The 25,542-nt window shown below is 39.7% G+C and overlaps 1 protein-coding gene across 1 annotated transcript in view; it reads left to right on the forward strand.

The window, feature by feature from the left end:
- Positions 1 to 25,542, forward strand: part of LOC149792877 (NADPH oxidase 5-like) — a 58,675-nt gene that overhangs the window by 25,017 nt on the left and 8,116 nt on the right. The window contains exons 7-10 of the mRNA XM_089966673.1: positions 2,885 to 3,279; positions 5,675 to 5,847; positions 6,787 to 6,978; positions 7,955 to 8,087. Of these exons, the coding sequence (XP_089822799.1) occupies positions 2,885 to 3,279; positions 5,675 to 5,847; positions 6,787 to 6,978; positions 7,955 to 8,087 (893 nt within the window). The remainder of the gene's footprint in view (positions 1 to 2,884; positions 3,280 to 5,674; positions 5,848 to 6,786; positions 6,979 to 7,954; positions 8,088 to 25,542) is intronic.

Below are 25,542 nucleotides of genomic sequence, written 5' to 3' on the forward strand. Positions count from 1 at the left end.
TTTGGCATGATCCTTTATAACTATTGTTTTTGCATGCTTGAGCATGATCATTTACCTCAGTTGCTTCGTCGGGATATATTGTAAGGTTGCACTATTGCTTCACTAACGTCAGTCAACCTCTGTCTGCGTGGGTTCGAGTCTCGGGCTCGGCCAATGTGGATATGTGAGAAAGCTTGCCGGTAGCTTCTCGTGGGTCGGTGGTTCTTTCCGGAGTTTTCCCTGGTTCTTCCTCCACCATTAATACCGGCCGCCATGTATAGCCTATCTTGTGCTGAAAAATGGCGTTAAACCCCATAACAACAACAACAACAACTAACGTCAGTCATGTTTATAGGATCCGCTAATGCTAAACTTACGTTAGTCATGTTTTAAGGATCCGCTATTGCTTCACTAACGTCAGTCATGTTTCAAGGATCCGCTATTGCTTCACTGACGTCAGTCATATTTCAAGGATCCGCTATTGCTTCACTGACGTCAGTATGTTTCAAGGATCCGCTATTGCTGAACTTACGTTAGTCATGTTGTCAGCATAGAAGGAATTAACTAAAGGTAATTGCATTTTTGACGAAACCCAAACTTGGTTTCGGCGGGGATACCCCGCTGTTGACACTATATTCACTCTACGGTGTGTCATATAGAAATATATATCAAAATGTTGTGTACTTACTGATTATTTGTAATTTTTTAAAGCCTTTGACAAAATCAAACACGTTAAATCGTGAAGTGTCTTGCCTCAAAAGGTGTCACTAGGAACTATTTATCCATTTTAAATTCAATATAGTCTAATTTGCGATCGTGAGTCAAGTCAAGTGAAAGTTTAACTGAATACTTTTAATATGCTAAGGACTAGACAAGGTTATGTTTTGGGTCAACACTTATTTTTATTGTTTATTAAGGATTTGATTCGGTTACTGAGAGGAACTTTTGGTAGAGGCAGTTTTATTTTAGAAAATGTTTCTATTCTTTTAGTATTCCTATTTGCTGATAATGCAGTTAATTCACTCGACATCACGATAGCATTGCAACAACAGATAAACATAATGTAAGGCTTTTGTAATAACAGCAAAATCGTAGTTAACTTGGATAAGACAAAAATCATTGCGTTTCGCAAGGAATTATGACACGTGGTTTTTAAACGTCACACAAATTGTAGTTTCATTATAGAAAAATATGGATCTTGTATTTACATCCAAATTATCCTGGACGAAAGCGAAAGAAATATTAGTAGCTCGGAGTATAATGTCTGTTACGGCTATCTTCTATTAGCAAAGGAGACTGGGTACATCAGTTGAGTAGATGATTTTAAAATAGGTGATACTATAGTAAACCATATATTGTGTTATGGTTCTGAAATCTGGGTACAGCGTGTTCAGAATGTATTGAAAGTGTTCAACGCCATGTTTGTAATAATATCTATGTATCACATATAATATGAATAATTATGTTGCCTTTTGGGAATCGGCAAGACTACAGTTTTGTTTTAAATATTACTCCACGTTTGTTCAATATCAGTTTAAATTATTAAATATAGATATGAGTAGATATCCCACATAATGCTACAAAATGCTTACATCATTAGATAATAAAGTAGATGAGAATCATAAAAAAAAAACATTCATTCTTTAGCCTGGCTTTGGCTTTTGTATGGATAACGCAAAATATTAAGACTATAAGAGTGTTTGTATCATCATTCTCTCCGAGAGTTGGGGATTGTACTAGTCAAAACTGGCATAATAAAATCACGCCGTTTTATAATGTACATCTGATCAAAATGCTAAAACATTATTAAATGTTGGTTTACCTGTTAATGTCCGTGGATCTCTCTCGAGATTCAGATTTTCTTGTCATAAAACTTTCATGTATAGATTGGTAGACGTGATGATATTAATGCTACATGTTCTTTGTTGAATTTTTGTAGTTGCTGAAATTTTATGTTCGTAGAATATGAATGTCATGCAGGTTTCATTTAAAAACAGTATCCTTATCTAAGACAAAATATATTCAGACAAATCTTGGTATAATAATCCATCTACCGAAACGTGTATGGCCTTATATCAGTACAAAATTATTTTGTTTTTCACAGGGTTGCATTATTTATATACCATATGCTGCGTCTACAAGAAAGGACGTACACAATCTAATATTAACACAAAATGTATATGTGCGCTTCAGATGAAATAATTTTAATTGTATACATTATTGTATTATGAACCCGTGGCCAAGATGTACGTTTTTTTATTATGGGCCGGTGACCAAGATGTACATATTTTTGTATTATGGACCTGTAGCTAAGATGTACATATTATTGTATTATGGGCCGGTTACCAAGATGTCATATTATTATAGTATGGACCCGTGGCCAAGTAAACATGTTATTGTATTATGGGCCGGTGGCCAAGATGTACATATTATTGTGTTATGGACCCGTGGCCAAGATGTACATATTATTGTATTATGGGCCGGTGGCCAAGATGTACATATTATTGTATTATGGGCCGGTGGCCAAGATGTACATATTATTGTATTATGGACCCGTGGCCAAGATGTACATATTATTGTACTATGGGCCGGTGGCCAGGACCTACATATTAGTGTATTATTGGCCGGTGGCCAAGATTACTAATTCAAAATCTTGAAACTGTTGTTTAACGAATAATGGACTATGTCCTTTTAATTGGGGATCATCGTTGAAGCGTACTCTTTGTTCACAATGGAAATCAATTCAAACTCTCAATGCTCCACTTATAAACGTAGTATCAGTGATTTTATAACAAAGAAAAACGCAGCAGCAACAATAACAAGAACAACAACGACAATAATAATAATAATAATAATAATAATAATAATAATAATAATAATAATTTAAAAAATTGTATTTTTGCAGTGCTGCCCAATGGCTGAAACCACCGGAAAAGTCTAAGAGAAAAAAGAAAGACGCTTTTCGTTACTTTACTTGGTCCTACATTCGTAATAACCTTCGAAAAGTCATCTTCTTCGCTTGGTTTGTGCTCATGAACATCGGTCTTTTCATTCTGGGTGCCTACAACTACAAGGATAGCAATGGCTTCGTCATAGCAGCACGCGGAGCAGGGATGTGTCTCAATTTCACCTGCATGTTCGTGCTTGTGCTGATGTTGCGAAAATGCCTAACATACTTGAGAATGACAATAATTGCTGATTTTCTCCCACTTGACCAAAATATTGTATTTCATAAGATGTGTGGACTCTTCATCGCTTTCTGGGCTTTAGTACATACGATTTGTCACATAGGAAATGCAAGTAGGTGTCTAATTTCGTTCCATTTTTGACAAAAGTTATATTGCTATCTTATAATTGCGATAGCAAAAATTTACACAACTTTTCTAACTGTAATAATGTCAGTTTATTTTAGGTAACCTTAAAAATTGTTATAGTAATTGATATTGCTTTCAGTACCTAGCAGACGTCTTTCAGGTTTTTTTTTTCGTCCATCATTTACTTAGAAATGGACGCGTCATTTGTCTGTATTTTGAGTAGAAATGTGTATCCTTTTTTTAGTAGTTTATGCCAGGTTCATTCAATAGCTAGTTTTGATATTAAATCAAAAGGTACCTGACTCTCTGCCATGGCTATTAGGCTAGATGACCACGCATCGAATATGCATTGCTGTATTCGTAGGAATGTCTGATTCGGAGTAGCAAGCGATATCTAAAAATTATGCTAATTTAAACAGGTTAAAATTAATGGTTAAAATTAAAGGTTAAAATTAATGGTTAAAATTAAGTTAAAATTAAAGGTTAAAATTAAAGGTTAAAATTAATGGTTAAAATTAAAGGTTAAACTTAAAGGTTAAAATCAGTGGTTAAAATTAAAGGTTAAAATTAAAGGTTAAGATTAATGGTTAAAATTAAAGGTTAAAATTAAAGGTTAAAATTAAAAGTTCTTATAGTGAGTGAAATTCACCTTGTACATATTGTAATATGCAAATACAAATCAATATATATATATATATATATATATATATATATATATATATATATATATATATATATATATATATATATATATATATATATATAGCACATCTTGATAATGAAAGAGAAGAATACATACTTTGCGAGTTCGATGTTTCTGTCTAGACTCTAGTTCTCTAATACCCAAAAACTGCTTCGGTGGCCTAGTGGCGCGGGAGGTCGTGGGATCGATCCAAAGACTTACAATGGTAATAACAGCTGCCACACCTGACGCTAAGCATTAAGAGGTTAGTGTTGGGACTGGTCGGCCTGGTGTCAAGATAATGTGACTGGGTGGGACGTCATGCTACATGTCTGCGGCATGATGCTCCAGAGCTAGACATCACTATAAACTGCCACACTGCATACATCGTAGCGATATGACTGAAAAAATGTTAAAGCTACGTTGAAATTCAAAATCACACACACACACTTACACACGCACTGTCATCCAAATGCGCGTGCTTTCTGTACCATGTAATCCAGTGCATGTACTGCCTGTACGATATCATCCAATGCCAGTGTTGACTGTACCATGTTATCCAGTGCATATGCTTATTGTACCACGTGATTCAATGCATGTGTTGCATCTACCATGCGATCCAGTTCATGTACGGCCTAGACGATATCATTCAATGCATGTACTGACTGTGCCACGTAACCCAATGCATGTGCTGCCTGTACCACGTGATCCAATAATGTGCTGACTGTACTATGTCATCCATCAATGTGCTGACTGTACTATGTGATCCAATGCATGTGCTACGTGTACCATGTGACCCAGTGCATGTGCTGCCTGTACTATATGGACCCTACATATGTTAGGAAGCCTGCCATAATACAAGTCAGTACAGGTGAAGGTTTATAAACAATAACATTTTTAAATATCTGTACGAAGTCCAATTTGGCTGTGTTAGAACTGTCACTTCTTCCATGTGATGCAGTTAAATTACAGGTGAACGTGTTTAATTAATAGTATGTTGAAGCACATTTTGTACAAAGTCCAATGTGGCTGTCTCAGGAATATCCTATTGAAGCAGCGGTATGAAGTCCAGTTTCACATTCATATAAGCATACCGCGTTTACAATGAGCACTTTATTTTTCAATTTAGATGTACATGACATAGACTTAAACACAATCGTTAATATATGAAAAAACTCAGGTTTTTATATAATAATGTACTCCTATTTGTTGAATATTTTGGTTTAGAATCCTTTCTAAAGTTGCTGGATTTTGAGTAAAAGTGGAGAAATCTGGGTTGTAGAATGAATCAAACAAGCTATGACCACTAAGAAAAAGACTAAATAAACAAACTAATAATGGGATATCAATATTTTGTCTTTCATGTGGATGATATTCATAGCAGACTTCTAAATCTTTTGCAAAATGGCTCAAATTATTACCTATTATTAATCTAAACCTGCCCGACAACAAACATATTACCATGGGAAGAACATACGGTTATATTTCAAGAATTTCACATTTGAGTCTTCTTTACTGAAAGTATTTTCAACAACGGTTGTAAAGGTAATCTTGCTTACTTAAATGTACACTTTGATTTATTGTTTTTGTATATAATTAAATTTATGTTCATTAATTATTTTTTCTATCTTTCAAAATGTTGTTTTACTTTCCAGCTATTAGTTTCATATCAATCGGTTTACGTACTGTGTCTTTTCAGCTGTCGTCTCTACGAGTACAGGTATCGGAACGGCGGACGTTCTCTTTACAACAGCTGCCGGAGTCGGCTTTGTCGGTGCGTCGGCATATATCACGGGTTGGCTTTTAGTCCTTATCCTGATAGTTATGGTCATCTGTTCCATGCCGTTTGTCAGAAGAGGTGGTTATTTTCAGGTATATTTCTAGTAACAGCGCCGTAATGCCATTATTAAAACCACAGCAATGAATGCCGATTCGTACGAACCATTGACCAATACTACCACAGGCAATGGTGTCAAGCGTCTCTTGATTGACAGGCGCATTGGAAGCTTGTTGGACATTCAAGTCGAATGCATTTGACTTTGACGTCTGCCACTGTATCATATTAAAGATTCGAACTGTGATAACTTCAATATTTTTCCACCATTAATTAATGACTGTTACATTATATATTAAATATTGACACAAATTGTCATGATGTAAGTGTCATCATATGATATTCCATGTTAACATGATGTGTTATAGCAGTAATAAGTCATTTACAAACACGTGCTTCTCTCTTTTATGTTGTACTAGCATAAATTATGTAACATTCATGATTGATAGTTTTGTTTCACTTTCGTTTATTCATGCACTCATTCAAGATTTTATGTAAAATGCAGAGGCTAAGAAAATAGTTTAATATTTGACAAAATCTTTGGAATTGCAATTATTCCGTGGAACGTGTCAGAATAGCATGCATGCCATGGCAACGGCAAGCTCCGAAAAGCAAACATCGCCACTGCAAAGGCTGACTGTCTTTTAGTTTCCAGTAATAATATTATTTGTGCTATCTTCTAGATACTAAAACAGAATGGAAATTTTGCATCTTTGATGGAGAAAAGCAAACAACATCCATCAAATCACGAAAATGAACTTTCGCTAACTTTTAAATAAACTTCAGTCGTTGTATGTATCGTGCTGCACCTAGCTATTTAAGTATGTGGACTGGTCTGGTATGGTTTCGATACCCTTAATTGTCGCTAAATAGACAAATAATACTAATCGTGCAATCATGGATACGTTTTAACGTTAGGACAACATGATGGGCATAACAGTTAGCCTACTGGATCGAACATGTTATATATGTTTTAGGTATTTTACTGGACCCATATGCTGTACATTTTCTTTTGGATCCTGGTCATTCTTCACGGCCCCTCGTTCTGGAAGTGGTTCCTGGGGCCTGGTGTAATATTTGTTGTGGAGAAGATAAGTCGCTCCAAGTTCATCAAGAAGGCGAGATATGGAAACACGTACATAGAGGAGGTCAATCTGCTACCGTCAAAGGTGGGTTTTTGTTAATTTGTTCCTTAATTTTGCCGGTCTGAGAAAACTTTTAATATGAAATTTTAAACGTGTCGTTCATTACACTACGTATTTTGGCAATGTGACTTCACATGAGAACGACAACAAAAACAGTACATTGTAATTAATTATACTTGTAACATCCGTGAACACTAATATTCGAATAGATGTTCACTGGTGTCAAAGACAGGTGTGAACGTGTTCTCAAAATACATGTTACATGTCTGAGGCACGATGCCCCAGTGCTAGACATCGTAGCGATAAGACTGAAAAATTTGTTCAAGCTACGTTAAAAATCCAAATCACACACACACACACACACAAGCAAGAGCGCGATTCAGCAAGTCAGGTATACCTTTACTGTGTCTGTTTTTCGGCACCGTTCTTTTTCATGTTTCTTTACTTAATATTGTAGTGAATTCACAGTTGTATAGTTCTCTTAATTTTAAATATACATTCAAAAGAATTAAAACGTCTTTGACTTTAAAGATATGTATTGTACGAATACATGCTTGCTTTAACTAGAAACAGTTTACATTAAAACGGTTCATTTTATTTAGCTAAGATTTCATCTACAATAGAGTTTTTCGATTTCTTTTCTACGTGCAGCTACATTTCAATATAATTTTAATTCTGCGCTATATTTCTAGGATTGTGGTAATGTTACCTAAACCTATACATACAAACACATACATACATAGATACTTACACACATACGTACATACATACATACATACATACATACATCCGTGCGTGCGTGCCTGCGTACGTACGTACGTACATACATACATAGATACGTACACACATACATACATACATACATACATAGATACATACCCTGTAATCAGTACCATAACTTTGAAACATACAAATTGAAACTTTAAAATAAATCGATGAACTTTATCTAGGTTCAAAATGAAATAGTTGTATGTTTCATGATGATTTACTTTCAACATAGGTCACACACCTGGTGATAGGTCGACCACCCCATTTCAACTTCCAGCCAGGAGATTATATGTTGTTACAGATTCCGGCAATAGCCGCACACGAATGGCATCCGTTTACAATCAGCAGTGCTCCAGAAATGAAAAGTGAGAATTATAGTTTACCTTCTTTCTTTACTTACACAACTCCGGAGAAAGATCTCTGTCAGCTACTGACACTGACATTTAAGAACATTTCCACGTCTGTGTGATGCAAAACTTCAATTAAAAGAATGACAAGTTATGAAAAAATATTACCAGTAGTATATGGGGTCACCCTAGCGTCAAGTGGACTTACCATGCAAAAACAGTCGATTCACTCTGGCGTCAATGGGAATTTAACATGGAAAATTTTAACATGGATGGAACTGTAGAGCGTCAAGGGGAATTGAACATGGAAATTGAACAGGACCGGTACTTTAACGTCAATGGGACTTTAACGTTAAAATATGGGGTTTGCACTTTGTCGTAAATGGAAATTGAACATGGGAATGTCACCTGGATGTCAATGGGAATTGAACTTTGGGTGACGTCATGAGGTTTATAGGGTCAAAACATTTTATAGGGATTTTAATGTATTTGTAAGGACAAAAGGTAGATAGGGACAAACATACAAATACACATTTAAACACACAGAAAAGACGACAGAAATGTTCTAAAACAAACCTCACAGAGAGAATAATGGCTCAAAAAAGAAAAGTCTATTGTATGGGTTCAAAACATTTATTCAAGTATATACATGGGCTCTCTGGCCTGTGCTTTGGTCTAAGCACTATCCATTTAATACATAAACATTTCTACATCAAACAAACCTATTTACTAGTTATTTAGTTCTTGGCTCTAGTAAACCTGTTTACATTTAATGTTCATTTATAAGAAAAAGCTAACACAAAACAAGTAACATGCAATCAAATAGGACAAAGTTCATGTTTCTCTCTCTCTATTCGTCTCACATGTTGTTAAAAATCTGGTCAGCTAGCACTTGTGTCCCAGCGTAGATATTTCCCATCACTTAATCCGTTTCATTCATAAATCGGCTGTTATATCCATCGTGCTAGGTACACTTATCAGTAAGCAGATCAAGTGCAGTCATCGTCTTCTTCCCATGGAGGTACAATGTATACCATATGAATGGTTACTTTTCCTTCGTTGATGTCAAGTTTTCCTCTCATCGACTGCACGTCTTCAATAGCCCTAAAAAGTTTGGACGAAGTTATTTCTGCAGGTGTGCTAAATCCGAGACATACAGGTGAGTTCCAACTGTCGCGATACATAGATAGGCTCAAACGACCTCGATCTTTGACTTGGCAATGACATTTGAGTTCCTCTAACAGTGAGTCAAGTAGGTCGGTAATGAAACCTGCTACTTCCTCGGCTGAAATGTCAGACGCGAAGTCTCTAAATTTCACCGTGTAGGTGTAAGTTGTCGTTCTAAATTTTCTTGAGGTCACTGTCTGAGTCATTTGGATGCTAAAATACTCCTGTAGGTCTACTGAATCCTTTCCCTTCTTGGACGCACTTTGCTGTGACGGTATGGTAGTGAAAGAGGTCAGTGATGTTTGTTCCTTCTCTTTTTTCATCTGCGTAGAGTGATTCATCTTTCTCGTTGCTTGTCCTCGCAATGAAGTGTCGTTCTTGGAAGTCGTCCCTTTTTATACTGGGTGATATCAATATGTCCATAAGGTAAAGTTTTGTGGTCTGGAAGTTTCACTAGCTGCACGTAGTTTGTCATGGCGTTAGTACATAAATAACTAAGATGTGTTACTGCATTGGTGATGTGATAGTGAGGCAAAGAATCACACCCGAGTTTCTCGTTGGACTTGAGTCTTACGCTCTATACTTGCTGTTTGAAGGGATTCATTTTTTCTCAATTGGTCTTAGTAGTGACAATGAACTGTTGGTCTTGGACGTTGTCCTTTTTTATATGCTGACCAATATTGATGTGACCGTACGGCAAAGTAAAGTGGTTGGGAAGTCGCACTCGCTTCTGGTACACGATTTGATAGACTTTTTCCAAGGGTCGACTGACGATGTGGTGAGTGGGTAAACGTACAATCTTGTTCGGCTGGTAGGTGGTCACTTTAAAGTTTGCATCCTCTCCAGACTGCAATGCTTCTTTCAATACGCCAAAGTTGACCACACGACTGGTACGATAATTCAGAGTCAATCCTTTCACTTTACACTCTGTGTGCACTTCTCCTTGTGTGTCCCGGTATTCGTAGCCGTAATTTTTAGGACCGCCACTCGCGAAACTTAAAATCTTGTCGTCAGGATGTTCGTCTGTCCAGGCTCCTAAACGGTCTCCTTCGATGTTAGGGTGTTGCTGACCCGGTCGATCGATGTAGATGCAACTGTCCGTGTCAAAGTACAGGACGCGATCCCCTAACAGTTCTAAAGCTTCGTACAATTTTAAGCGAGCATGAGCTGTCACGTAAGCCGCAATGATGACATTTCCAAAAGGGTCGTCTTGTACAAAGTCCAGATCTTCTTCGTAATTGACCAAGATTAAATTCTCTCGAACGACGTCCACGTGTTTCATGTATTTGGTTTTGTCGTGAATCATCTGGAAGTAGCGGGAAGGTTCTGTCAAATATTCCGTCTTGGGTAAACACGGTCGTTGTGCCATTTTACCCCACAAGCAATTTAACATCACTTTGGCAAACGATCGCCTGCCTTCGTTTTTCTCGATGTGGTCTAAAGTGATGCCCTCTTGTTCCCGGTATTTCTCTTTGAATTTTATTTGGTCTTCGGGAGTGTGACACCAGGAAGGATAGCCGCTGGCTTCTTGCTTCAGTTTCAAAAAGGCATCCACGTAGTCTGCGAAAATGCCTTTCTGAGTAGGGTCACCCTTGTGGTATTGTTGTGTCTTGGGAAAGTGGCAAATTTCGTACACTTCTAACAGTTGGTATCCCATGTCCATAGCTTTGAACAATTCTACGCTGACCCAGGTTCCCGTCAAGGCCCGTTCTTCCTGGGTGTGCTGACAAGGCTGATCTTGGTTGCACGTTTCGGCACAAGTACGGCACAAGGGAAACATCAGTTTGCCTTGACAATGGTGAGGTAAGACGGGATGGTATAGGTTCGTGGGAGGCAAAACTTTGCACTTGATCAAGCCTTCGTATTGTCGAATGTTGACCAGGTCGATGTGTTCCGTCAGCAATCGCGGGTGCCCTGTAGGAAAGTGACAATATTTGCACACGTAGGGATACAGCGAACACACATCCAAGTATTTGATTTCTTCTCCTTTCTCTTCGTCGGCTTGGTACAGCAAACAGGTGGCATTGGTCCTTCCTCCGTACAAACTATCCCTCGGGTTCAGGGGGTCCATCAGCTTGTAACTTTCCACGACACGTTTAAACTCGGGATCGATTTTCAAACGGTGATCGTATTCGTGTTCCCACATTTCTACCACTTGGTATCCTTGCTGTTCTAACTTCAAGCGTCGCTGACAAGTGTCCTGGTACAGGTCTTCCATGGTCCGTTGTAAAAACTGATTTTTAGTGTCACGGTCAGGGTAGCAGACGGGACATCCGTGAAATAAGCAACCGTTAAACTCATACACGATCTTGGGGTTTTTTAAGTCCCAGCCATCGACCGAATACGTTCCGATGGTCCTTTCGCCTCCTCCGTTGCGGGCATGCTGAATCCATTTGCCTTCCTTGTCGCACAAGTAATGTAACCAGCGTAGGGCTTTGACCGAGTATTGACGCTTGACATAGTTGGTCGTTTGAGGACTGATGACAGCCACGGTGTTTTCAGGCATGAATCGTTGGCGGTACACTAAGGAACACGCTTTGGCAATGGTGCAAGCTTCTTTCAAAGGATCGACCCCTCCGTGTTCCATGAACAGTTCTCGAAATTTTCCACAGCAACGTCGTAAAATGTCCACGTCGGAACGACAATACTTTAACATTTCTTCCTGAAAGTCGAAGGGGTCAGAGGCATGAGCCTGGTACCAAGCGTAGAAATCTTCTCGTTGTTCGGTACGCATGTTGTCGGGGTCGTAATAGTGAGCCTCAGGCAAATGGGGTAGAACGGCATGTTGATTGGCTTCCGTATTGAAAAAGTGTGGAAAGTACCCTTTAGCCATTTCTGTCATTCCAAACGTTTTAGGCATTCGACTCAAAGGCATGGCCAAGTAACTCATCGAATCTTTAAACTGCACTTGTCCCACTTGCATGAAAATGATTTTGGCTCCGTTCAAAGTGACTTTAGGACGTTCGGTGCCATGTTCCGTATAGTACGTCAAAAGAAACTGTCCATCGTATCCGGAGAAATTGTGAGCCATCACTGTGGCATGGCGATGACAATCTCGGTAACGTTCGATGTCCTCTTTGCTCCATGTCTTGTCGATGGGGTCTAAGACCCATTTGGCAAAATCGTCTAGCGTCTTTGGTCCTCGAAAGATTTTTTCACGCCCTCCAGGAATTTTGCTGCAGTGAGGGCAATAACTGAAGATAGGTTCTTGAATACACTTCTCGCACGCTCGATGAGCCACGCAGAAATTAGGAATGTGAATGCCAGTCTCTTGCATGCATTCGAAATCGAAAAAGATGAAATTGCCTTTCTTCTTGTGACCGTCCTCTTTCTCTGGTGGGGGTTGGTATTTTTGCACGTAACATTGGTGTTCCAAGTCCACGATGTGGTGACAAATGTGACATTTTTTCTTTCCTGAACATACGTGTGCCTTGACACTATTGGTACGTATGCCTTGTCCACACGCGGGGCACAATCTCAGCAGTTGACAAGCGCATTTCTTCTGTGAACCTTGCGTCTTCAAATGTTGTTGGTAACAGGTAGGGCTGACAAACGTGCGCAGACAAGTTGAACAAGGCACTGGTTCTTCGCTCAGACAGGGTTGAGAGGCCAAACATCCTGAGCATTTCCATCCACAATGTTTGTGTTGCTCTCGATTATTATAACCATAGTCACATTTCTCACAATAATAAACATATCCCAGGAATCCAGTGACACTGGTAATGGTATCGAAATGTTCATCGTGATGATAAAGGTGAATGTATTTTCCGTCCTTAAAATGTTGGCCTCGAAACAACAGAGGCCCGCGCATTTCTTGAGGGTGCACTTTCAAGGTGTAGCGTGGAGCTAGGGCATCTTGCAATTTTTGCATCTCAGGAATGCCACAGGGTGTGTCTTTGGACAGTCCGGCTTGTTGTAACAGGAGTTCTGCTTCATTTCGTTGTTTGGCTCGGTCGGATTGTTGAATAGTTTTCCAGGTTCTTTTCCATTCTACAATGTCGTTCTTGTTGGCATAGGTTCGTCCCACCACGATGGCACGGGCTAAACACATCTGGTCATGAGGATTGTTAATTCGGACGAGACTTGTTTTGGTGTTGCGAAGGTCGTCCACCAATAAGACCTTTTTGCGTCCTGTCCCTTGAGGAAGAGAGACGTGAGCCATTTTCAGTGTGGCTTTACCATCGGTGATGTCAAACTTGTCATTGGATTGTTGCACCTGTTGTATCTTGTCCATGACTTTGGAAGGGGTCAGTTCTGCGGGTCTGCTAAACTCGATCCAAACAGGGGATTTCAAGCTGTCGTGTTGTATGGATAGTGTCAAGCGATCGTCTTCTTTGGGTTGACATTGTCGCTTGAGTGTGGTGAGCAAAGAATCCCACATCTCGGTGATGAACCCTTCTGCTTTCTCCAACGGTACGTCGGACTTGAAATCTTTAAACTTCACCGTGTAGGTGTAAGCCGTGGTTCTAAATTTTCTAGAGGAGCGCTTTTCCGTCTCTCGAATGTGATAGTACTTTTCAGGGTTGACTGGTGAACTTTGGTTTGGAGTAGACTCTCTCTGTCTGGTCGCAGACGTGGAAGGTGTTGGTTCAGGTTCGCTCATGTCTTCTATTTGAGCGAACACTTCTTTTCGTGTGTGAGGCGGTACGTCACTTCGCTGCCTCTTACGTTCTTCTTCTCTCTCACTGAAATCGTGCGATCGTTTCATCTCGATTGCTGATTCAGAAATGATTTAACCAAGTTCATTCTTTCCATATATACCCTCTCTACCTCTCGTTGTGACAATGACGGTATATTTCACAAGGCAAGTGAAAGCCAAGCATATAGGAACCCAACGACAGCGTTGCGTCTTAAACACCTCATGCATCTTGACGACCCTTCGATTCAAACCCTACCACGAAAGAAAATAGTTGCAAGAAAAATAAAACAGACAGTTGGTGTCTTCAAGAGAGCTAGAGACGGCACTGTGTCGCTGGGACACGTACGTACGTACTCCAGAAAACTACGCTACTCGACAACGTGAGTGTGCTTGTCAAAATGTTTGAATAAGATTAAAAATGTTTGTCAGTTTCAAAACGCGAACCAGTACTGTGTCCGTTTAATATTTGATGTGGCAAGAAGAAATGGTACAATACGCAACAAAGGGTTTGTACGTTTACACTCCAATCTGTCTGTACTGCAGTGGTAACAGCGCTCTTGCGTTGGCATTATTTTGCCACACTACCTTTTAAATAAAACAATGCATCACTCATCATAAACGATTTCATTGGCTATACTTATTTTCTTACCGCTTTCGCTTCGAATTGACTTCAGTACCTTTTCGCACAGCGACAAGATCGGACGTGTTTTTTTATTCTGCGTCTGGTCGCTACACTACTTGCCCTGAATTTACAACCAAACAATGTGTTACACATTGTAATTGACTTCATTGGCTAACCGATATTTTACACTTCTGTCTCTGTTGATGTGAGTGTGCTTGTCAAAATGTTTGAGTAAGATTAAAAATGTTTGTTAGTTTCAAAACGCGAACCAGTACTGTGGCCGTTTAATATTTGATGTGGCAAGAAGAAATGGTACAACACGCAACAAAGGGTTTGTATGTTTACACTCCAATCTGTCTGTACTGCAATGGTAACAGCGCTCTTGCGTTGGCATTATTTTGCCACACTACCTTAAAAAAAACCCAATGCATCACTCATTATAAACGATTTCATTGGCTAAACTTATTTTCTTACCGCTTTCGCTTCGAATTGACTTCAGTACCTTTTTGCACAGCGACAAGATCGGACGTGTTTTTTTTTTATTCTGCGGCTGGTCGCTACACTACTGTCAACAAGCCCTGAATTTACAACCAAACAATGTGTTACACATTGTAAGTGACTTCATTGGTCAGTCGATATTTTTCACCGCCTTAGCTTCAAATTGGTTTCATTTGTTATTCGCACCGTGAGATGATCAGACACGTTTTTCTGTACCTGACCATTAGTCACTTCACAAACAATAAAACTAAAACACAAATGATCACGCCATGAGCGGCTCATGGAAATTATGTTAGTCATGTTACGAAATATAGCACGACTTGCTTGGATGTACTTTTCTGTGGTCACTCTTTAATTACATGCGTCTTCAGTTCACTCTTGTGATATTTTTTGTAAAGGGTGTATTTTTTCTATGGATGTGATTGTGTTATGTTCTTTTATGTTTTCAGTGATTTTACTTTATATCTATATCTTAATTTAGATGTATAGACTATGTAGTCTGAAATAAAGAATTCTTATCTTATCTTATGTAAATGGAATGAGTGTTTCTTTGAAACTTTCAGAAGGAAAATGTGCCATAAAAACAAACGTACGTGTCGTCATATTTTTAAAGTAGGAATACATGATCTCTTTCTCTCTCTCTCTCTCTCTCTCTCATTGTAGTTTTGATTTATACCCTAATGGAATATGTTCCCGTTTGAAGATACCTCTCCAAAATTGTGATCAGTAGTCACCATAATTACGTGAACTGTTCGTCATGTCATTTTTTTCAAAAGTTTACACTCTAAAAAATTGTAGAACGATTTTTTTTCTTCCATCAGTAAATCTTTGTATGAAATAAAAGCTTGAGTTTGCACAATTCTGGTATCTTAACTTTATCCGGTTTTGGAACTGCAATATGTCACGCAATTTGTTTCTTTTAACGTTAGATTTACAGTTTTTCAGAAAAAAGACAATCACACGGCTTTTTTAAGAATGAAACAAATGACATTGCACTGTATAACCCTGCCTATGGTTAACTCTGAATTCTAAAGTCAAAACATGGGTTCGGAAAAAATGTAACAATGTTCGTCCTATCCTCAGTATAAAATGAGAGAATATAGGACGAACATTGTTACATTTTTTCCTGAACCCATGTTTTGACTTTAGAATTCAGAGTTAACCATAGGCAGGGTTATACAGTGCAATGTCATTTGTTTCATTCTTAAAAAAGCCGTGTGATTGTCTTTTTTCTGAAAAACTGTAAATCTAACGTTAAAAGAAACAAATTGCGTGACATATTGCAGTTCCAAAACCGGATAAAGTTAAGATACCAGAATTGTGCAAACTCAAGCTTTTATTTCATACAAAGATTTACTGATGGAAGAAAAAAAATCGTTCTACAATTTTTTAGAGTGTAAACTTTTGAAAAAAATGACATGACGAACAGTTCACGTAATTATGGTGACTACTGATCACAATTTTGGAGAGGTATCTTCAAACGGGAACATATTCCATTAGGGTATAAATCAAAACTACAATGAGAGAGAGAGAGAGAGAGAGAGAAAGAGATCATGTATTCCTACTTTAAAAATATGACGACACGTACGTTTGTTTTTATGGCACATTTTCCTTCTGAAAGTTTCAAAGAAACACTCATTCCATTTACATAAGATAAGATAAGAATTCTTTATTTCAGACTGCATAGTCTATACATCTAAATTAAGATACAGATATAAAGTAAAATCACTGAAAACATAAAAGAACATAACACAATCACATCCATAGAAAAAATACACCCTTTACAAAAAATATCACAAGAGTGAACTGAAGACGCATGTAATTAAAGAGTGACCACAGAAAAGTACATCCAAGCAAGTCGTGCTATATTTCGTAACATGACTAACATAATTTCCATGAGCCGCTCATGGCGTGATCATTTGTGTTTTAGTTTTATTGTTTGTGAAGTGACTAATGGTCAGGTACAGAAAAACGTGTCTGATCATCTCACGGTGCGAATAACAAATGAAACCAATTTGAAGCTAAGGCGGTGGAAAATATCGACTGACCAATGAAGTCACTTACAATGTGTAACACATTGTTTGATTGTAAATTCAGGGCAAGTAGAGTAGCGACCAGCCGCAGAATAAAAAAACACGTCCGATCTTGTCGCTGTGCGAAAAGGTACTGAAGTCAATTCGAAGCGAAAGCGGTAAGAAAATAAGTATAGCCAATGAAATCGTTTATGATGAGTGATGCATTGGGGTTTTATTAAAGGTAGTGTGGCAAAATAATACCAACGCAAGTGTGCTATTACCATTGCAGTGCAGACAGATTGGAGTGTAAACGTACAAACCCTTTGTTGCGTATTGTACCATTTCTTCTTGCCACGTCAAATATTAAACGGCCACAGTACTGGTTCGCGTTTTGAAACTGACAAACATTTTTAATCTTACTCAAACATTTCGACAAGCACACTCACATCAATAGAGACAGAATTGTAAAATATCGGTTAGCCAATGAAGTCACTTACAATGTGTAACACATTGTTTGGTTGTAAATTCAGGGCTTGTTGACAGTAGTGTAGCGACCAGCCGCAGAATAAAAAAAAAACACGTCCGATCTTGTCGCTGTGCAAAAAGGTACTGAAGTCAATTCGAAGCGAAAGCGGTAAGAAAATAAGTTTAGCCAATGAAATCGTTTATGATGAGTGATGCATTGGTTTTTTTTTAAGGTAGTGTGGCAAAATAATGCCAACGCAAGAGCGCTGTTACCATTGCAGTACAGACAGATTGGAGTGTAAACATACAAACCCTTTGTTGCGTATTGTACCATTTCTTCTTGCCACATCAAATATTAAACGGCCACAGTACTGGTTCGCGTTTTGAAACTAACAAACATTTTTAATCTTACTCAAACATTTTGACAAGCACACTCACATCAACAGAGACAGAAGTGTAAAATATCGGTTAGCCAATGAAGTCAATTACAATGTGTAACACATTGTTTGGTTGTAAATTCAGGGCAAGTAGTGTAGCGACCAGACGCAGAATAAAAAAACACGTCCGATCTTGTCGCTGTGCGAAAAGGTACTGAAGTCAATTCGAAGCGAAAGCGGTAAGAAAATAAGTATAGCCAATGAAATCGTTTATGATGAGTGATGCATTGTTTTATTTAAAAGGTAGTGTGGCAAAATAATGCCAACGCAAGAGCGCTGTTACCACTGCAGTACAGACAGATTGGAGTGTAAACGTACAAACCCTTTGTTGCGTATTGTACCATTTCTTCTTGCCACATCAAATATTAAACGGACACAGTACTGGTTCGCGTTTTGAAACTGACAAACATTTTTAATCTTATTCAAACATTTTGACAAGCACACTCACGTTGTCGAGTAGCGTAGTTTTCTGGAGTACGTACGTACGTGTCCCAGCGACACAGTGCCGTCTCTAGCTCTCTTGAAGACACCAACTGTCTGTTTTATTTTTCTTGCAACTATTTTCTTTCGTGGTAGGGTTTGAATCGAAGGGTCGTCAAGATGCATGAGGTGTTTAAGACGCAACGCTGTCGTTGGGTTCCTATATGCTTGGCTTTCACTTGCCTTGTGAAATATACCGTCATTGTCACAACGAGAGGTAGAGAGGGTATATATGGAAAGAATGAACTTGGTTAAATCATTTCTGAATCAGCAATCGAGATGAAACGATCGCACGATTTCAGTGAGAGAGAAGAAGAACGTAAGAGGCAGCGAAGTGACGTACCGCCTCACACACGAAAAGAAGTGTTCGCTCAAATAGAAGACATGAGCGAACCTGAACCAACACCTTCCACGTCTGCGACCAGACAGAGAGAGTCTACTCCAAACCAAAGTTCACCAGTCAACCCTGAAAAGTACTATCACATTCGAGAGACGGAAAAGCGCTCCTCTAGAAAATTTAGAACCACGGCTTACACCTACACGGTGAAGTTTAAAGATTTCAAGTCCGACGTACCGTTGGAGAAAGCAGAAGGGTTCATCACCGAGATGTGGGATTCTTTGCTCACCACACTCAAGCGACAATGTCAACCCAAAGAAGACGATCGCTTGACACTATCCATACAACACGACAGCTTGAAATCCCCTGTTTGGATCGAGTTTAGCAGACCCGCAGAACTGACCCCTTCCAAAGTCATGGACAAGATACAACAGGTGCAACAATCCAATGACAAGTTTGACATCACCGATGGTAAAGCCACACTGAAAATGGCTCACGTCTCTCTTCCTCAAGGGACAGGACGCAAAAAGGTCTTATTGGTGGACGACCTTCGCAACACCAAAACAAGTCTCGTCCGAATTAACAACCCTCATGACCAGATGTGTTTAGCCCGTGCCATCGTGGTGGGACGAACCTATGCCAACAAGAACGACACGGTAGAATGGAAAAGAACCTGGAAAACTATTCAACAATCCGACCGAGCCAAACAACGAAATGAAGCAGAACTCCTGTTACAACAAGCCGGACTGTCCAAAGACACACCCTGTGGCATTCCTGAGATGCAAAAATTGCAAGATGCCCTAGCTCCACGCTACACCTTGAAAGTGCACCCTCAAGAAATGCGCGGGCCTCTGTTGTTTCGAGGCCAACATTTTAAGGACGGAAAATACATTCACCTTTATCATCACGATGAACATTTCGATACCATTACCAGTGTCACTGGATTCCTGGGATATGTTTATTATTGTGAGAAATGTGACTATGGTTATAATAATCGAGAGCAACACAAACATTGTGGATGGAAATGCTCAGGATGTTTGGCCTCTCAACCCTGTCTGAGCGAAGAACCAGTGCCTTGTTCAACTTGTCTGCGCACGTTTGTCAGCCCTACCTGTTACCAACAACATTTGAAGACGCAAGGTTCACAGAAGAAATGCGCTTGTCAACTGCTGAGATTGTGCCCCGCGTGTGGACAAGGCATACGTACCAATAGTGTCAAGGCACACGTATGTTCAGGAAAGAAAAAATGTCACATTTGTCACCACATCGTGGACTTGGAACACCAATGTTACGTGCAAAAATACCAACCCCCACCAGAGAAAGAGGACGGTCACAAGAAGAAAGGCAATTTCATCTTTTTCGATTTCGAATGCATGCAAGAGACTGGCATTCACATTCCTAATTTCTGCGTGGCTCATCGAGCGTGCGAGAAGTGTATTCAAGAACCTATCTTCAGTTATTGCCCTCACTGCAGCAAAATTCCTGGAGGGCGTGAAAAAATCTTTCGAGGACCAAAGACGCTAGACGATTTTGCCAAATGGGTCTTAGACCCCATCGACAAGACATGGAGCAAAGAGGACATCGAACGTTACCGAGATTGTCATCGCCATGCCACAGTGATGGCTCACAATTTCTCCGGATACGATGGACAGTTTCTTTTGACGTACTATACGGAACATGGCACCGAACGTCCTAAAGTCACTTTGAACGGAGCCAAAATCATTTTCATGCAAGTGGGACAAGTGCAGTTTAAAGATTCGATGAGTTACTTGGCCATGCCTTTGAGTCGAATGCCTAAAACGTTTGGAATGACAGAAATGGCTAAAGGGTACTTTCCACACTTTTTCAATACGGAAGCCAATCAACATGCCGTTCTACCCCATTTGCCTGAGGCTCACTATTACGACCCCGACAACATGCGTACCGAACAACGAGATTTCTACGCTTGGTACCAGGCTCATGCCTCTGACCCCTTCGACTTTCAGGAAGAAATGTTAAAGTATTGTCGTTCCGACGTGGACATTTTACGACGTTGCTGTGGAAAATTTCGAGAACTGTTCATGGAACACGGAGGGGTCGATCCTTTGAAAGAAGCTTGCACCATTGCCAAAGCGTGTTCCTTAGTGTACCGCCAACGATTCATGCCTGAAAACACCGTGGCTGTCATCAGTCCTCAAACGACCAACTATGTCAAGCGTCAATACTCGGTCAAAGCCCTACGCTGGTTACATTACTTGTGCGACAAGGAAGGCAAATGGATTCAGCATGCCCGCAACGGAGGAGGCGAAAGGACCATCGGAACGTATTCGGTCGATGGCTGGGACTTAAAAAACCCCAAGATCGTGTATGAGTTTAACGGTTGCTTATTTCACGGATGTCCCGTCTGCTACCCTGACCGTGACACTAAAAATCAGTTTTTACAACGGACCATGGAAGACCTGTACCAGGACACTTGTCAGCGACGCTTGAAGTTAGAACAGCAAGGATACCAAGTGGTAGAAATGTGGGAACACGAATACGATCACCGTTTGAAAATCGATCCCGAGTTTAAACGTGTCGTGGAAAGTTACAAGCTGATGGACCCCCTGAACCCGAGGGATAGTTTGTACGGAGGAAGGACCAATGCCACCTGTTTGCTGTACCAAGCCGACGAAGAGAAAGGAGAAGAAATCAAATAATTGGATGTGTGTTCGCTGTATCCCTACGTGTGCAAATATTGTCACTTTCCTACAGGGCACCCGCGATTGCTGACGGAACACATCGACCTGGTCAACATTCGACAATACGAAGGCTTGATCAAGTGCAAAGTTTTGCCTCCCACGAACCTATACCATCCCGTCTTACCTCACCATTGTCAAGGCAAACTGATGTTTCCCTTGTGCCGTACTTGTGCCGAAACGTGCAACCAAGATCAGCCTTGTCAGCACACCCAGGAAGAACGGGCCTTGACGGGAACCTGGGTCAGCGTAGAATTGTTCAAAGCTATGGACATGGGATACCAACTGTTAGAAGTGTACGAAATTTGCCACTTTCCCAAGACACAACAATACCACAAGGGTGACCCTACTCAGAAAGGCATTTTCGCAGACTACGTGGATGCCTTTTTGAAACTGAAGCAAGAAGCCAGCGGCTATCCTTCCTGGTGTCACACTCCCGAAGACCAAATAAAATTCAAAGAGAAATACCGGGAACAAGAGGGCATCACTTTAGACCACATCGAGAAAAACGAAGGCAGGCGATCGTTTGCCAAAGTGATGTTAAATTGCTTGTGGGGTAAAATGGCACAACGACCGTGTTTACCCAAGACGGAATATTTGACAGAACCTTCCCGCTACTTCCAGATGATTCACGACAAAACCAAATACATGAAACACGTGGACGTCGTTCGAGAGAATTTAATCTTGGTCAATTACGAAGAAGATCTGGACTTTGTACAAGACGACCCTTTTGGAAATGTCATCATTGCGGCTTACGTGACAGCTCATGCTCGCTTAAAATTGTACGAAGCTTTAGAACTGTTAGGGGATCGCGTCCTGTACTTTGACACGGACAGTTGCATCTACATCGATCGACCGGGTCAGCAACACCCTAACATCGAAGGAGACCGTTTAGGAGCCTGGACAGACGAACATCCTGACGACAAGATTTTAAGTTTCGCGAGTGGCGGTCCTAAAAATTACGGCTACGAATACCGGGACACACAAGGAGAAGTGCACACAGAGTGTAAAGTGAAAGGATTGACTCTGAATTATCGTACCAGTCGTGTGGTCAACTTTGGCGTATTGAAAGAAGCATTGCAGTCTGGAGAGGATGCAAACTTTAAAGTGACCACCTACCAGCCGAACAAGATTGTACGTTTACCCACTCACCACATCGTCAGTCGACCCTTGGAAAAAGTCTATCAAATCGTGTACCAGAAGCGAGTGCGACTTCCCAACCACTTTACTTTGCCGTACGGTCACATCAATATTGGTCAGCATATAAAAAAGGACAACGTCCAAGACCAACAGTTCATTGTCACTACTAAGACCAATTGAGAAAAAATGAATCCCTTCAAACAGCAAGTATAGAGCGTAAGACTCAAGTCCAACGAGAAACTCGGGTGTGATTCTTTGCCTCACTATCACATCACCAATGCAGTAACACATCTTAGTTATTTATGTACTAACGCCATGACAAACTACGTGCAGCTAGTGAAACTTCCAGACCACAAAACTTTACCTTATGGACATATTGATATCACCCAGTATAAAAAGGGACGACTTCCAAGAACGACACTTCATTGCGAGGACAAGCAACGAGAAAGATGAATCACTCTACGCAGATGAAAAAAGAGAAGGAACAAACATCACTGACCTCTTTCACTACCATACCGTCACAGCAAAGTGCGTCCAAGAAGGGAAAGGATTCAGTAGACCTACAGGAGTATTTTAGCATCCAAATGACTCAGACAGTGACCTCAAGAAAATTTAGAACGACAACTTACACCTACACGGTGAAATTTAGAGACTTCGCGTCTGACATTTCAGCCGAGGAAGTAGCAGGTTTCATTACCGACCTACTTGACTCACTGTTAGAGGAACTCAAATGTCATTGCCAAGTCAAAGATCGAGGTCGTTTGAGCCTATCTATGTATCGCGACAGTTGGAACTCACCTGTATGTCTCGGATTTAGCACACCTGCAGAAATAACTTCGTCCAAACTTTTTAGGGCTATTGAAGACGTGCAGTCGATGAGAGGAAAACTTGACATCAACGAAGGAAAAGTAACCATTCATATGGTATACATTGTACCTCCATGGGAAGAAGACGATGACTGCACTTGATCTGCTTACTGATAAGTGTACCTAGCACGATGGATATAACAGCCGATTTATGAATGAAACGGATTAAGTGATGGGAAATATCTACGCTGGGACACAAGTGCTAGCTGACCAGATTTTTAACAACATGTGAGACGAATAGAGAGAGAGAAACATGAACTTTGTCCTATTTGATTGCATGTTACTTGTTTTGTGTTAGCTTTTTCTTATAAATGAACATTAAATGTAAACAGGTTTACTAGAGCCAAGAACTAAATAACTAGTAAATAGGTTTGTTTGATGTAGAAATGTTTATGTATTAAATGGATAGTGCTTAGACCAAAGCACAGGCCAGAGAGCCCATGTATATACTTGAATAAATGTTTTGAACCCATACAATAGACTTTTCTTTTTTGAGCCATTATTCTCTCTGTGAGGTTTGTTTTAGAACATTTCTGTCGTCTTTTCTGTGTGTTTAAATGTGTATTTGTATGTTTGTCCCTATCTACCTTTTGTCCTTACAAATACATTAAAATCCCTATAAAATGTTTTGACCCTATAAACCTCATGACGTCACCCAAAGTTCAATTCCCATTGACATCCAGGTGACATTCCCATGTTCAATTTCCATTTACGACAAAGTGCAAACCCCATATTTTAACGTTAAAGTCCCATTGACGTTAAAGTACCGGTCCTGTTCAATTTCCATGTTCAATTCCCCTTGACGCTCTACAGTTCCATCCATGTTAAAATTTTCCATGTTAAATTCCCATTGACGCCAGAGTGAATCGACTGTTTTTGCATGGTAAGTCCACTTGACGCTAGGGTGACCCCATATACTACTATTACCATTTTCACGAAATTAATGTCAAATTTTTGAATTTGTTAGAATTAGGATTTGTGTATGTGATATGGTGATAATCATGAATGTATCTGTTTATTCCGACAGGACAGGGGACATATAATCATGAATATGTTTATTCCAAACAGGACAGGGGACAAGTAATCATGAATGTGTCTGTTTATTCCGACAGGACAGGGGACAAATAATCATGAATGTGTCTCTTTATTTCGACAGGACAGGGACAAATAATCACGAATGTGTCTCTTGATTCCGACAGGACAGGGGACAAACGTACAAAATTCAACTCCAGCCTGATCATGATTTCGGAACGACGTTAATAATTCATCATTTATCACCCCCACCCCCACCCCCCTTAGGATTTAAATTCGGGCAAAACAAATGTTGCCCTTAGATTAAGGTTGCTGTTATACGTTTACTTATGTTTTACCTATGGTACTTCCTTGGGGCACTTGATTGGAGACATGTGAGTGAATTGAAAATTATATACCCGATAACCGTTTCAAAAGGTGTGATAGTGAATGCAAATTCACTATGATATTTTCATCCTCAATCATTTTTATACTTTTGAAAGATAACTTTTTTGTCCATCTAATGTAGTTTTGTTTTTCACTTCCATTCTTTTCCTCACGTGCTAGGAAAAAAGTTTAATTGATGTATTGACAGATCCACTTCTGGAATACACGAAAAGATTGCCCAGGCATGAATGTTAAATAATTGTTACATAATCGGACAGACACGGTTTTGGCCTACTGGAAGTGTACAGTTTTGTGACATAAACTGTACTCCGAAAAGAGAAATTTACTTGCTGCATAATTATAGTTTTGATTTGCGTATGAAACTCTGGCGCCCTATAACATATGATCAGTATGGTGAAAATCTGTAAATGTGAAAAAATGTTGGCTGAAGATAGGTTTGTATCTCACCTGAAAATAAGGACAAGTGACCTGTTGGCATTGTACTGCGTTAACTGTTCATCGCCCGTCGCACGTAAACAATGGCTGTTCTAACATACCACTGAGAACAATTCAACCAAACTGGACTGGCGCTCGTTTCGTATAAAGGTCTTTAGGGTTTATAGAAAGGATACAGATATACTATTAAATATGGCTACTGTTACTAAAATTAGAAACACTAATTCAATTTAAAC

Source organism: Sinohyriopsis cumingii, chromosome 8 (genome assembly GCF_028554795.1).
Source record: "Sinohyriopsis cumingii isolate HCF-2022 chromosome 8, ASM2855479v2, whole genome shotgun sequence".
Lineage (NCBI taxonomy): Eukaryota > Metazoa > Mollusca > Bivalvia > Unionida > Unionidae > Sinohyriopsis > Sinohyriopsis cumingii.